This window comes from Trichoderma evansii (assembly GCF_050947405.1).
Source record: "Trichoderma evansii strain SZMC 28006 chromosome Unknown GGI43scaffold_20, whole genome shotgun sequence".
Lineage (NCBI taxonomy): Eukaryota > Fungi > Ascomycota > Sordariomycetes > Hypocreales > Hypocreaceae > Trichoderma > Trichoderma evansii.
Window position 1 is genome coordinate 567,326 of NW_028145186.1, and position 13,695 is coordinate 581,020.

General features: G+C 47.5%; 5 protein-coding genes across 5 annotated transcripts; 3 read left to right on the forward strand and 2 right to left on the reverse strand.

Annotated features, from left to right (window-relative positions):
- The first annotated feature begins 416 nt into the window (after positions 1 to 416).
- GGI43DRAFT_413217 (SMP domain-containing protein) lies at positions 417 to 3,791 on the forward strand. The gene is made up of 2 exons (XM_083206879.1): positions 417 to 1,176; positions 1,232 to 3,791. Exons 1-2 carry the CDS (start codon positions 695 to 697, stop codon positions 3,576 to 3,578), a joined length of 2,829 nt encoding a protein of 942 aa, XP_083057710.1. The 5' UTR covers positions 417 to 694; the 3' UTR covers positions 3,579 to 3,791.
- Positions 3,792 to 8,869, reverse strand: GGI43DRAFT_413220 (DNA-directed DNA polymerase). The gene is made up of 2 exons (XM_083206880.1): positions 8,551 to 8,869; positions 3,792 to 8,486 (listed from the first exon to the last, which is right to left on the reverse strand). The coding sequence occupies exons 1-2, from the start codon at positions 8,783 to 8,785 to the stop codon at positions 3,925 to 3,927; spliced, it is 4,797 nt and encodes a 1,598-aa protein (XP_083057711.1). The 5' UTR covers positions 8,786 to 8,869; the 3' UTR covers positions 3,792 to 3,924.
- Positions 8,870 to 9,018: 149 nt separating this feature from the next.
- GGI43DRAFT_184672 (mRNA splicing protein SLU7) lies at positions 9,019 to 10,886 on the forward strand. The gene has a single exon (XM_083199866.1). It carries the CDS (start codon positions 9,175 to 9,177, stop codon positions 10,570 to 10,572), a length of 1,398 nt encoding a protein of 465 aa, XP_083057712.1. The 5' UTR covers positions 9,019 to 9,174; the 3' UTR covers positions 10,573 to 10,886.
- Positions 10,887 to 10,891: 5 nt separating this feature from the next.
- GGI43DRAFT_386638 (40S ribosomal protein uS4) lies at positions 10,892 to 11,615 on the reverse strand (the record flags this gene model as incomplete). Its single annotated transcript, XM_083203821.1, has 3 exons — positions 10,892 to 11,303; positions 11,368 to 11,466; positions 11,551 to 11,615. 3 exons carry the CDS (start codon positions 11,613 to 11,615, stop codon positions 10,892 to 10,894), a joined length of 576 nt encoding a protein of 191 aa, XP_083057713.1.
- Positions 11,616 to 11,854: 239 nt separating this feature from the next.
- GGI43DRAFT_413224 (60S ribosomal protein eL21) lies at positions 11,855 to 12,772 on the forward strand. The gene is made up of 4 exons (XM_083206881.1): positions 11,855 to 12,031; positions 12,088 to 12,155; positions 12,222 to 12,269; positions 12,332 to 12,772. The coding sequence occupies exons 1-4, from the start codon at positions 11,996 to 11,998 to the stop codon at positions 12,660 to 12,662; spliced, it is 483 nt and encodes a 160-aa protein (XP_083057714.1). The 5' UTR covers positions 11,855 to 11,995; the 3' UTR covers positions 12,663 to 12,772.
- The last annotated feature ends 923 nt before the right edge of the window (positions 12,773 to 13,695 follow it).

Sequence of the window (13,695 nt, forward strand, 5' to 3'; positions counted from 1 at the left end):
GCATTACTAGCATTATTTGGTATAAGAAGCTATCTGATACATTAGTGCTATAATTGCGGACAAGAAGATGTCTCGGAAGTCCCCTTCCAGCTTGCAATGCTACTGACCTTACACTACTAAGGTAGGTACCTTACCTGCCAGTACTGTACCTACCTTAGTTACTTGAAAGAGAGTGAAACTATCATATTATTCTCATACAGTAGAATAAACTTCACAATCTCGCTTTTAATTTTTAAAGTAAGTTGTACGAATTGTATGGAAATTCTTGATGAAATCTACGGCTGTCTCGAAAGCAAAGTACAATGACAATATATTTTTTATTATTATAGAAGAGCATTTTTCTAGGAGATATGGGCCGGTACCTTATTAAGAGGCTATTACTACTTAGGTGCTGCTACCTACTATGTACTAGGTACATAGTAAGTACAGTACCTATAGGTACCTTCGTACCTCAGGACGCTATTCATCACATGACGTAGCGGACAAGCCTCGCATCAATCATCTGGCCAGCTCACCTTCCCATACCAGACCTAAGCTAACTGTCTTATTATCATACTAAGCATTCTGACAACTCTTCTTCAGCGCAGCATAATGATTGTTTCTTTTTGCATCGCGTTTATTTCGCCTTGACCGTCTTATAGCGGGCCGCAATCATCCTAGGCGAAGTCCAGAATTGCCTGTTCGTTCTCTGGCCATGGCGGCTTGGACAACGATTCTGGCGGCCTACCTTATAGGCGGCATTACCTTCATACCTTTACTCCTCGCATCTGTTTTCCTCTACGGATACTATAACTTGCCATATAGACGCGTTCTCGGCATCCCATACGATGAAGATGAGGGCGACATTGTGCATCCCGGCGATGACACAACAGCGCTTGACGAAGCCAAGAGGCAGCGGAATAATAGCGATTCCAAGAGGTCGAATACCGATATCGATGTCGCTGCAGGATACTTCGCAGTTTGTCGTGAATATATTCCTATGGGAATCAATGCCAAGCCCGTGGAGCGCTCGACACCTATTGGCTCAGCCACAGTGACTCCTCCCAGCCCAAGCGTCTATCAGACAATGTATAGGAGTATTTTCGATCGCAAAGCTGCTGCTAGCCCGATGGACAACAGTAGCAGCGTTAGTCAGAGGCCTAAGAAAGCAGGCAATGTATTTTATGTGGTGCTTAGGTGCGCTTCCGCATGTTCCTTCTCTATACATAGCTCATATACTAACCAGACACAGGCACGGCCATCTAATGCTATTCGACGATGAGGAGCAGCTCGAAGTACGACATGTGATTTCTCTGGCGCATCATAAAATAGGCATATACTCGGGCGGCGATATCACACCGGAGGGAGAGCTATTCATCAAACGAAATGCGATTTCCTTGACGCGGAAGTTCGACGAACCAGAACACCACTCGTCGGATAATCAGGGATCCAGACCATTTTACTTGTTTTCGGAAAATTGTTCTGCCAAAGAAGATTTTTACTTTGCCATGCTGAAAAATCAACAGCATACATTTGGTTTCGAAGACGTTGCGCCGCAGCCCAAGCAGTTTGAGCTCAAATCCATCATCTCATTGGTGCAGAAGCTACATTCATCAGAGGATCAAGTACATTCGCGATGGGTTAATGCGCTTATTGGCAGAGTTTTCTTGGGAGTGTACAAAACTCGGGACCTGGAAGCATTCATCAAGGACAAAATCACCAAAAAGATATCGCGCGTCAAACGACCTTCATTTCTCACCAATATCAAGATTCAACAAATAGACACCGGAGATGCTGCACCTTACTTGTCCAATCTGAAACTCAGAGACCTCAACGTCGAGGGCGAATGCGTTGTCGAGGCTGACTTAAAGTATACAGGCAGCTTTCGGATCGAGGTTGCTGCCACCGCAAGGATCGATTTAGGGGCAAGATTTAAAGTTCGAGAAGTGAATCTGATTCTTGCCGTGGTTCTTCGGAGGCTAGAGGGCCACACTCTATTTAAAATCAAGCCGCCTCCAAGTAACAGGATATGGGTCTCCTTTCAGACAATGCCAAAGATGGAGATGACCATTGAGCCTATCGTCAGCTCGAGACAAATCACCTATACTGTTATCACTCGTCAGATAGAAAATCGTATCAAGGAAGTCTTTGCTGAGACCTTGGTCCAGCCATTTTGGGATGATATACCCTTCTTCAACACGGAACACAAACAGTGGAGAGGCGGGATATTTGAAGGAGACGATGCTGTCAAATCTCCTGCATTGCCAGCCGAACATTTGCCTCAAGTCGGCGATGCTGAAATACCAGACGTCCTCGATTCCGGCGTTAGCCACTCTGATAGCACCCAACCCATTGAAAAGAGCCAAACAATGCCGGTAATGGATTCCCTTGAGCCAGCGCCCAGCCCACTTGAAAGCAAGTTGGAAAAAGCAGAGTCTATGCTACCGGCTCTGGGATCATCAACCAGTGTGGATATAGCCATTCCAAATGCGGTTCATTCTCCTAGGAGCTTTAAAACTTCTACCGAGCCGATTGTCGGAACAGAAACAACCCATGCTGATATATTCAAACCCTCAACATCCCCGCCAGACTACGCTATGAACCATATGGCGGCCTTGCGATCTAGGTCTCAAGACGCTTCGCCCTTGCCGATATCTAGGAAGCTATCGCAGTCCACTATCACGTCCAGACGATCTTCTTCTTCCTCCAAGGATTTTCATGGCAACTATGGCGTAGACGGCGATATTGATCCCAAGCTTTTGCCGCAGATACCGCAGCAGAATATGACTCTATCCCCTGGAACAGTCGGCGGGTCTGAACCGGATCTCTCTCGTACGTCTACATCTAACTCAGTGAAATCCCAATCAGGCCCTTTTAGCCGTGGTCTCTTCCAAAAACGCGATCCTTCTAGTATGGCGACTGCTAGTTCTATAGACAGTGACGCAATGGCTCAAAAGAGGAATACTTTGGCAGCAGTCACAAATGCAGCAGCACAGGCAAGACAGTGGGGATGGAATGCTATCCAGAGGCAAAGAGAAGCCATGCGAAATAACGAAAAAAGCACCCCTGTTGATTTGAGCCAGCCCATGGGTCGAGGGCAACCGCTTCCGCCGCCAGGGACACCACTTCCAATGCCAACAAACGGGGGTACTAAAATAGGGCCCGTTCCCACATCGAAGCGGAGATCTCCTAGTTTAGTATTAGAGGAACAGGCTGCGCTTGTGTCCGAAGAAGACCAAGCGAGGCGGCACCAATCCCCAGCGTGGAGAAGACGGCAAGACAGTCAAATACAAGAGGAGGACAGCCCAAATATCCTCGTCGTTGCCGCACCCGATGATTCGCAGCCTAGCACTCCTGCCGTGGAAGGCGAGTCGCATCAGACCGAACTTTGGAACCAAGACTTCCCTGCTGCACAACAACAACAAACTAACAATGACGCAAGCAGTATTAAGTCTGCTGCTACAAATTCCACGGACAACATGACTAAACATTTAGAGACAGGAATCTCTTCCACCACAGGCCGACCAATTCCAAATAGCCCATCAGCTTTTGCAGAACTGAACGATGATGATTACTCTGCATGGATGGACGACGACTAGAATCCGGTGGGACATGCCTGGATCGCTCTGATCCTAACAATACCGAGCATTTGACGCCGAGCATACTTTGTTATAGATGTACTTGTACAAGAAGAATAGAAGGGAAAGGTCACTTACTAGCCGCAAAGGCCCAGGACAACGTTTTAGGCTAGATAAGGATTATTTATTTGTGATTAGCGCTGGCGTTTGGGAAATAGGCAAGCATCAAGTAATATTAAATATTCATCTCATCGCACACTGGCTATTTCAATTATTCATAGTGATACCAAGAAAGCTTCTACATCGTAAGAAAGAGTAGAGAAAGGAAAAAAAAAATCAAGGAAAAGAAAGCGTCATCCCTCATCCTTTACCAGCTCAAAGAAGACCGCTTCATCTTGGCGTTTATTCCATCAATTACTGGGTTGGTTACCGCCTGCTCGTAAAGCATCTTGTTCTTTAGTTTGGTGCGAGTCCAAAATACAGGGCAATCGTGGCTGTCACACCCAACTTCTTCCAGGGGGCCAATTCCTTCACAACTCTGGCAGATGCGTAGCGTTTCATCGTATTTGCGTTCCGCCGCCGTCAATTTCGACTGCAGTGCAAGCAAAGAGGCCGGCAGTCTAGCATAGCAGAAACGGCACAATGATAGCTCTGCAGTACCGGTGATTTTTCTTCTGCAAATCATGCAATGTACTGACAGCATATATGCCTCCAACGTCCGTTTCTTGCTCCCAAGTCCCTTCGTTTGGTGAACACGTCGTATTTTTGGCATTGCGTCGTACCACTGCCTTACATTAGCGCCAACAAGACTGAATATTCGATCCAGGGGAGGAATGATGTTTTTGGATATATAGTAGTCTGCATCCAGCTGCCAGTGAGGATTACGAAGAAGCTCTTCTGGCGAGACGCACCGATCGATAAGCCTCGCACCCGGCGCTCCAGTTATCACCACATATGGGACGCGTTCGCCATATTGGGGCTCTGCTCTGGCGTCTTTCAGCATCTTCCTTGCGCTGATTAGTGCTCCAGCAGGCGGTGGGCCATGTCCAGAATAGGAGCCAAGCCGGACTTCTTTGGCAAAACAAAAGTCTTGGACTGAGACTTTGCCACGCATTACTTTTTTGCACTGTTTCTGAAAATACCTCTTGACTTGGCTTAAATCTGCCGTCTCAAACAGCAGCCTCAGAGCTTTCTCTTCAATCTTCTGTTCTGCAGGAGTACCATCGCGGCGAACAGTCTCTATACCTTTGGCGTCGAATTCAGGCTTGGCCTGATCCTTGGTTTCGTACTTGTAACCGACATAGCGCTTCTTAGCAAGCAAAACACATGGGTGATAGACTTTCTCAAACTTGAGCTTTATTGGCTTTGGGTTCCTTTCCGTAATAGCTTGAGCAATCTCTTGGCCGATAGTGACTGCCTCGTCCCTTGAGCGCCCCTTGAGATAGATGAAAAGACTATCAGTATCGCCATAGACAACTTCTGCGCCCCATCGCTCCACTGAGTGGATGTAAGCCGTAGCTCTCTCCAGCGTCTCGCGACCAGTCTGCACAATGCTGTCTGCGATTTCGGAACAAGGCATTCGACCTGAAAATGAAGCTGAAGTATAACCATAAGTCACATTTGCGAGCAATTTTAGAGCAAGCTGTCGGTTATTCAGTAGCTGTTGAAGGGTCTTATCATCTTGATCTTGTTTCATGCCACTCTTGACCATTATTCTCGTCTCCAAAATTTCAGTCAGCATTTTAGCGAGCAGAGATTTCCGAACCTCAGGTTTCACATACATCATGCCATTTGGCGCGATGTTGATGTGGTTTTCTAGCAAAGTTAACAAGCCGTCTTGTCGTTTATACTCGGTGAAGCCCATCTTGCTCTTGCCTCGCCAATCTGTGATTCGTCCCAAGAAGGTCGAGTAGCAATAGTTATAGGCAATCATGACGCTAGGATAAAGACTTTGGAAATCAAGCACAAGAAGAGGACTGCTGTAGAATGAGCTTTGGGGCTCCATTACTAGTGGCAGACACTCAAGTGCATTCTGTTGTCCAACCTGCTTCCGGCTAGGAGAGACCAGCATGAAATTTTCTGGTTTGGCAATCCTAAACATGATGGACTCGACTTTGAATTGTGAGCCGCGAGAGAATACAGAAAAGAAGTCGACGCCGAGAAGTCTTGCTTGCTCGCTAGTTCTCGAGATCAGCTCGTTGGACTCGAGGATTTCCAAGTCTAGCCTGGACCGTGTTCGATAGTATCTTAAAACTCTGTTTAAATCCCGTGCCTTGCCGCTCTGGAGCCAAGATGTGAGAGACCTCCACGAATAATGTGGTATTCGACGGTGCAAAAGATGCCACACAACATTTTCCATGGTGTATTGCAGAAGATTCACTTCGCTACGCATTGCTCTCCATATATTGATCATGTGTCTCCCCGTTATTCGAATTGTTGATGTTGTGTTGAAGCCCCACTGATCGCTTTCTTTCCCAAATCGACCCTTGGATTGTGCCTTCATTCGAGAGAATTCATTGCAAAGATCGTAATCGTATTTCAGCCTTGCCCGTTCAATGAGATAGCCCCATGAGCTTCCATGAACCTCGTAGCCGGTCAACACATCTGGATCATGGACTCTGACTATTTCAATCATGCGATTGAATAAATTCAGCTCCGAGGATTCATGAATGACCTCATCAGATGCTGCATGCCTTATTCTATCAGCCAGAGTGCCATCGGCTGAGAGGATTAGGATACCGGATTTGGACATTGCCGGTGTTTCTAAATCAGTGCTGGCCGTTGCCTCGTCGTCTTTCCAATGCCAAAAAATACATTGGACCTCGTCTTCTTCTGGATTAGGGACAAAGTTTCCCCTCGTATTCACATGAACTTCAAGGCTCATTATACTCATATACTGAGCTTCATGTGGCACAGCTGATGAGGGCTGCTTTTGGCTATACTTAAAATCATATTTTGCTTTTTGTGTTGGGCCATCAATCTGAGAGAGCAGTGGACGACTTGAAGTCCGTACAGTAGTTGTCCTGATAGCTGTGTCGACCTTGCCGCTCTGTGTGGACCACTGATTGACCTCCTCATAACTGGGGGGAAGTTGTGCAATCTCCCAGCTTCTCCACGAGCATTCTTTCTTCAATTGCCGGTCCTCTTGTTTCAAATGGGTTCCATGAGAAAGGCTCGTATCGACATTGTAGCCTCCGTATGTCGACAGACCCCCGGTGGGGTCAAAGTCATTCAGAAAAGGAAGAGTGTCACTGGTTAATTGGAACTCTCTACCGGCATATTCCCGTCGTTGCGTCGGAAGGTCAGCTTCTCTGCTGTAGAAGGCATCTTGATATATGATAGTCAATAGGCGGTGATCCTCGCTCAATGCAATTTCAGCCACAGAAGGCGGGCGAATAGCATAGGTCACGGCATGACTTGGGGCATTATCCTTTTCTCCTTCGACGATGCGAGGTGGCGATCCTGAGGAGCCAATTGATTTCAATAAATCCGACTGGGACCCGTAATAGGACATTGGCTCATTTGCACCTGTCAAATGGAGAGCAGGCTCATCTTCATATGAAGCATCAAACTTGGCCCTCTTTAAAAAAGTGTCATCTGACGACCATGATGCGGTCCGTTTACGAATTACTTTTGTCTTTTGAGTTGCCACAGCCATTTTACCGTTTTTGAAGGTAAGTCGATTGCGTTGCGCAGCTTCAACCAACCTGGTCGATACGAAAATTCGAGGAAGCTGGCCGGTAGTAAGCCCGCTTTGACCAATCCCAAAAACCCGTCTTTTGTATTCCATGGTTTCGATGTTCGATGATTGAACGAAGATGTTTTTACCCATTATCTGTTCAGTGCTCCCCGCTGGTGCAGCGCCCTGATTTTGGCCAATCTCTTGACCCATCTCCACATCATCCGAATCTGTGGCGAGCTGGCCGTCTTCTCTTACTTGAGATAGTTTCACTTCATCGACCTCGATGCTGCTACTAAGATCCTCCTCTAGCTGTTTCGGGTTCAATGAAAGCCCAAGTACGGGCAATAGCTTAGACGGGTGCAGGTCTTCAACAGACTGCAAAGCGCTTTTGATGGAATTTTCAGAGTCCAGAGGCTTCAAAAATGTATTTAAGTTAAGCTCCGGTCCATGGCATTGTTCTTTTTCTTTGGCAACTAAACGTTCCACTTTTCGACGATATTCTCCTTCATGAATCCATGCTTGGGGTTGGGACGACCGAGTGTCAGCTGACATCGACACAAGAGCGTCTCGGGGAAAAGAGGACACCAGATGCTCGACATGTGTTTGGCCAGGTAGTACTTGGCGTTGACGCCTTCGTGCCTCAGCTTGCCAAAGCCCAGCCATACTAGACACCAGTTTAATGTCATCCGTTGGAGGCTTTAGAAACTCAGCAAAGTCGTGGTGGAGCAAGCGCTCTCTAACCTTTCTCCTATTGGTGATGTTCTGGGCAGCGATATCGACTTCAATCGAACAATAACTTTCTCGGGGCAGTGCAAAGTCATCTGTGATGAAACTTTTCGGAACAGTCTGAATATTCCAAAAGAGCTGCGAAGATGTGGTACTATCTCCATTTGTGGGAACCGGGGATCTAAAGTAGGTTTGGGATGATTCGATAAAATCACAGCCATATAGATTGTAGTCAATCATGAACTGAAGAAGGTACTGGAGATGGGCTTCATACGGCTGGAATTTTCGTTTCATGATAACACCTTGCTGCAGCAGATCTGCTAGCCTGGTCATCACAACAGGATTGAACATGTAAATCTTGAGAAAGAATTTATACCCAACAGAATACCCGTAGAACGGTGTTCCTTTCACCAATGTGATTCGTGCTACAAACCTCGCCTTATCTCCATTTTGATCTTGCCGATAGCTTATACCAAGTGCGTGATCGATAGAGAGATGTAAGCGGTATATAAATGACCCAACTATGGATGGCTTCTTTAACAGGATATTCATTATCACAACTTAATACTTTGCTGCACCACTCACCTGCATCCTGATTCAGATTCTCATCGTATTCCACATATAAATAAGGGAAAACTCCATGGACATGGGCGCAGACTTTCTGGCCAAATTCGGTTGAGCCGAATATTCGAATAACAGGCACCTTTGTGGCCTTCAAGGGTGGCGGCGCCTGAACATCATTGCGAAGCGGCGGATCATGGCGGCTGGGCAGGGCTTGATAATGATCGATACAGTTCAAGCGCACGCGGAACAAGACCATGCTTTGCGGTGCCTAGAGCCATAGGATTGCATTCGAAACAAATCTTGGGGACCAGAAGACAAATGCCCTGCCTCTTTGCCAATAATTAGTAGATAGCATACAAACAGAGTACGTGAGGAGGGGCGTGTCTGTGTCGCGTCATTGGTGGGGTTCTTCATCGCGTGATCACGTGCAGATAAAGAACCATTGACATGCTACAGGCGCAGTATCTATCAATTACCTTAGCGCCTGGAGGCAGCGCAGCGCCCGTCCATAACCATCCCCAACTCATACTTCATCGCGCTCCTTCAAAAAAGCAATCTGCTGCGCGTTCTTCCTCACTATTTGTCCTGCAGCTTTTAATTCAGAGATATACCGCCATTATACCATTTACCGCATTGAAAACAACCATGCCGCCCCCTCGCAAGCCTCAAACAGGCGCAGCCTCAAAAGAGGAAAACATATATATCCCATCCTTCATCAGTAAACGGCCATTTTATGCCGGGGAAGAAGGTGACGACGACAATGACTACCTGAAGCACCAGCGTCGAGAAGAGAAAAACGAAAAAGCACAATGGTACGATCGTGGGAAGAAGGCTGGGCCAGCGGCAACGAAATACCGAAAAGGCGCGTGTGAGAACTGCGGATCAATGACCCACAAAGCCAAAGATTGCTTGAGCCGGCCAAGAGCAAAAGGAGCGAAATGGACAGGCAAAGATATCCAGGCAGACGAAGTTGTCCAGGATGTCAAGCTGGGATGGGATGCAAAACGAGACCGTTGGAATGGCTATGACGCTAGGGAATATCGCAGGGTGGTTGATGACTTTAATGAAATGGAGGAGCTACGGAAGCAAGCAAAAAACGCTGTAGCCGGCGATGATGATGATGAAGAAGGAAAGGATGATGGTGATAAATACGCCGAAGAAAACGACATGAGCAAGCACCAAAGCACAGCAACAAGGCAGCTTCGGATACGAGAAGACACTGCCAAGTATCTTCTGAATCTTGATCTTGAATCTGCGAAATACGACCCCAAAACCAGAGCACTCGTCAACTCTGGCGCAACAGCTGATAAAGCGGCCGACTTATTTGCAGAAGAAGGGTTCATGCGATCCTCGGGCGATGCAGGCGAATTTGAGATGGCGCAAAGATACGCATGGGAAGCACAGGAAAAGAGCGGAGACACCACCCAGCATCTACAGGCGAACCCGACGGCCGGTGCGTTTTATCGTAAAAAACAAGCAGATGAGACGGAGAAAAGGCGCATTGAACGTGAACAAGAACTCTTGGAAAAATACGGAGGTGATGCGCATAAAGCAATGCCGGCTGCGCTGCGCAATATGGCCATGTCAGAATCTGAGACGTTTGTTGAGTACGACGAGGCAGGCCTCATCAAGGGGGCGCCGCTAAGGGGCGCCAAATCCAAGTACGCAGAGGATGTACTTATCAACAACCATACATCAGCTTGGGGTAGCTGGTGGTCCAATTTCAAATGGGGTTATGCGTGTTGTCACTCTTTCATCAAGAACAGCTACTGTACGGGCGAGGAAGGTAAAGAAGCGTGGGAGGCCGCTGAGCGCCAACGGTTTGGGGCTCCCATATCGGAACGAGAGATTGAATCACTACCTGCAGAGAGCGAAGAGGTTGAATCAGGAACGACTCCGCAAGAAACAAGAAGCAAGAAGCGTACGCAAGAGGAGATGTTAAACGGGGTATCAGAAGCTGAGATGGATGAATACCGCCGGAAGAGGACTGTTGCTCAAGATCCGATGGCAAATCTACTGGGTAAAGACGAGCTGATAAGCTAAAGGATATTCGCTTCATACATACCCATATATAATGAAGTGAATTACTCAACGTTATCTACAAATGCGCCCCTTACCAAGGCAATGACTTATGCCAGCTCTGGCATGTCTTTTCTACGATAGGTGTCACAGTTCTTGAATCATGTAGGCACTTAAAATCCCATTTGCAATTACGTTTCATGTTTTTTTTTTAAATCATTCCATTTTTATCCTTTGGCCAACGCCGAAAGCTAGGAAGAGAAACCTGTTTTCCCTGCTTGTGATATCCCTCGGTCATCAAACTTGTATGCAGGAAGAGTCATTAACACCTGTTATGATGCATTTACTCGTCATCCTCTTCCTCCTCGCCATCCTCGCCCTTCTCGGCGGCCTTGGCCTTCTTTCTGCGGACACGACCAGCACGGCCGCTGCCGAATGGTGAGGTCAAGGCGAAGTCGATGTGCTTCTGGGAGTCGAGACGGACAATGAAGGAGGGGACATTGACGATCTGCTTGCCAACACGGATGTGGCGCTGGCGAATCAGGACACGGGCGTGGTGGATGGACTTGGCAAGACCGAGCTTGTAGACACAGGTCTGCAGGCGGCGCTCCAAGAAATCCTCAATCTTCAGGGCCAGGACGTAATCGAGCTTCATGCGAGACTCGTCGAGGACACCGACACGGACGAGACGGCGAATCAGGGCATTGCCTTCGAAAAGTCGCTTGGGGTCCTTCTCGTCGAGGGTAAGAAGTTGACTGCAGGACATTGCAATTAGTTTTTTGAGTTTGAGATTTGGGTACGGATGCAGCATTAACATACCGGGCAGCACGACGGATCTTGGACAGAGTCAAACCGACTCTCCAGACCTCACGCTTGTTGCGCAGGCCGTACTCTCCAACGAGCTTCAGCTCAGCATCCCTGATCAGAAATAATATGTCAGTTTCCTTGTCACAGTCGACTTAAACAGAGCCATGCTCTAGTTCAGTGGCCGGTGATACTGACAGACGAGCAGACTCGAAGGGTCTGCGAGGGACACGCGAGGTCTTGGAATGCGCACGAGGGGCCATTCTGTATGCGGTCAGATATTACGGCTCGAGTTGCCAGAATTGAGCATGCAGCACTCACTTGACTTGCTTTCCGAGATGGTGGCTACTGGTGAACTTTTCCGCAGGTGATCTCGAAACTCGGCAAGGTTGTGTGGATAGGAAATTTGGCGTTGCAAATTATGCACGTGATGCACTAGCAGAAAACCCTAAGGCGGGTTTCGCTGCGCACTCCCGCCAATTCCCACAATTGCCCTATCACCAGGCGGAGAAAAAAAATAAGTGGATTATCTAAGCATATTCGCTCCCACACGCCGTGCGCAAATTCACCACGCCAAACTAGCAAAGCTTCACCTCCATCTTCGTCAATCCTCGAACGAAAAATCGACGGCAATTAAGGCGCGATGGGTCACTCTTACGGAAAGCGAGCGGGCACTCGAGTTCGTCTATCCTCCCTGCGATGATATGAAACCATTCGTTGCTAACGAATCCGCAGTATGCCTTCAGCAGGGACTTTCGCCAGAAGGGCATGATCGCCCTGAACACCTACTTGAAGGTGTACCAGTGAGTAGAATCCGGACAAGAGGAAAATTTTGACTTGGCACTGGGAATCGACTAACATTCATTCAGCGTCGGTGACATTGTCGACATCAAGGTCAACGGTGCCGTCCAGAAGGGGTAAGGAAACGATCTTGGATATAGAGATGGAAAGGCACCAGGGAACTGACATTGTTGTATAGCATGCCCTTCAAGGTCTACCACGGCAAGACTGGTGTCATCTACAACGTCACCAAGAGCTCTGTCGGCGTCATCGTCTACAAGAAGGTCAAGCACCGCTACATCGAGAAGCGCATCAACGTCCGAATCGAGCACATCCAGCCCTCCCGATCTCGTGAGGACTTCATCAAGCGAGTCAAGGCCAACGCCGAGGCCAAGAAGCAGGCCAGAGCCGACGGTGTGACTGTTCAGGTCAAGCGACAGCCCGCTCTCCCCCGGGAAGCCATCACGGTCTCCCTGACTGATAACCCTCCTGAGACTGTCACTCCTCTTGCATACGAAACTACAATCTAAGGGAAGGGTTGGCGTGGTGCTCGCTTCGGTTTTTCTTATGGTGTTGCGTTCGGATGGGAAAGAACTCAGCATGTGACCAAGGTCTGCATTTTTTTTCTATTTGATGTTCATAGGAAATGAGAAAATATGACATCGACAAAAGTGCATTTTTACTCAGTGGCCACTCCCGATTAGAGGAGTAGAGTATCCCCATAGTTTCTACGGCTTGTGCGGTGTCTCCCATATATAATACCTAGGTGTCTGATTTTCGGATACGTTAAGCGCTGAAACTATAAACCTTGGCGAAATATACTGGACCTTCTCCATGACAGACATTAAATTCCCTTTGAGAATAAATTCGCCCTTCCAAGTTATTGTGTTGAGGTCTTGGGTTAGCCTGGTTCAAGTACATGTCGTATTGAGGATTGAATGACTGTATAGAATGTCAGCTCAAAGAAATGCCTTACTTCGTACATGTGCAATATGATATGGTAGTGACGGTTTATGTGTGATCTACTTTGCCTGTTTTTGGTTACGGTCCCAGCGCTTGCTAACTTAACTCGTTTTAACCAGCGATATGCACGATATGCACGATATAACAGATATTGGCAATTATATCAAAACAATACGGGAAATTTCGAATGAGTGTTCATATAACTCCTGCCAGTGAATCTAGGCTGCGTATAACTCTTTATTGCGCTGGCATTCGTGCTTTAGATTGAGTTGAATCGAAGTTTCCTTATGAATATGTATTGTCTTTAGAAGTGTTGATATTATTGTAACATTTCTGCACAGCCAGCATATGCAGGCACGGGTCCTTGATACTGCCAGAAACCGGTGTATAGAGACAATCATATCGGTATTTTCAGCAAATCCCAACATCTGAGCCACCATCTAAGAATACCTCTAACAATTACCTTGCATACCCGGAGATCTCTCCTGTATTACCCTGGACCGTTTGATTTGCATCCAGGGATTATGTAATTCTACAGCAGCGAGAATGGCGGATTATTTTAACACCGCTTCAGCGCCCAGGTAATTAATGGCCCGCTGC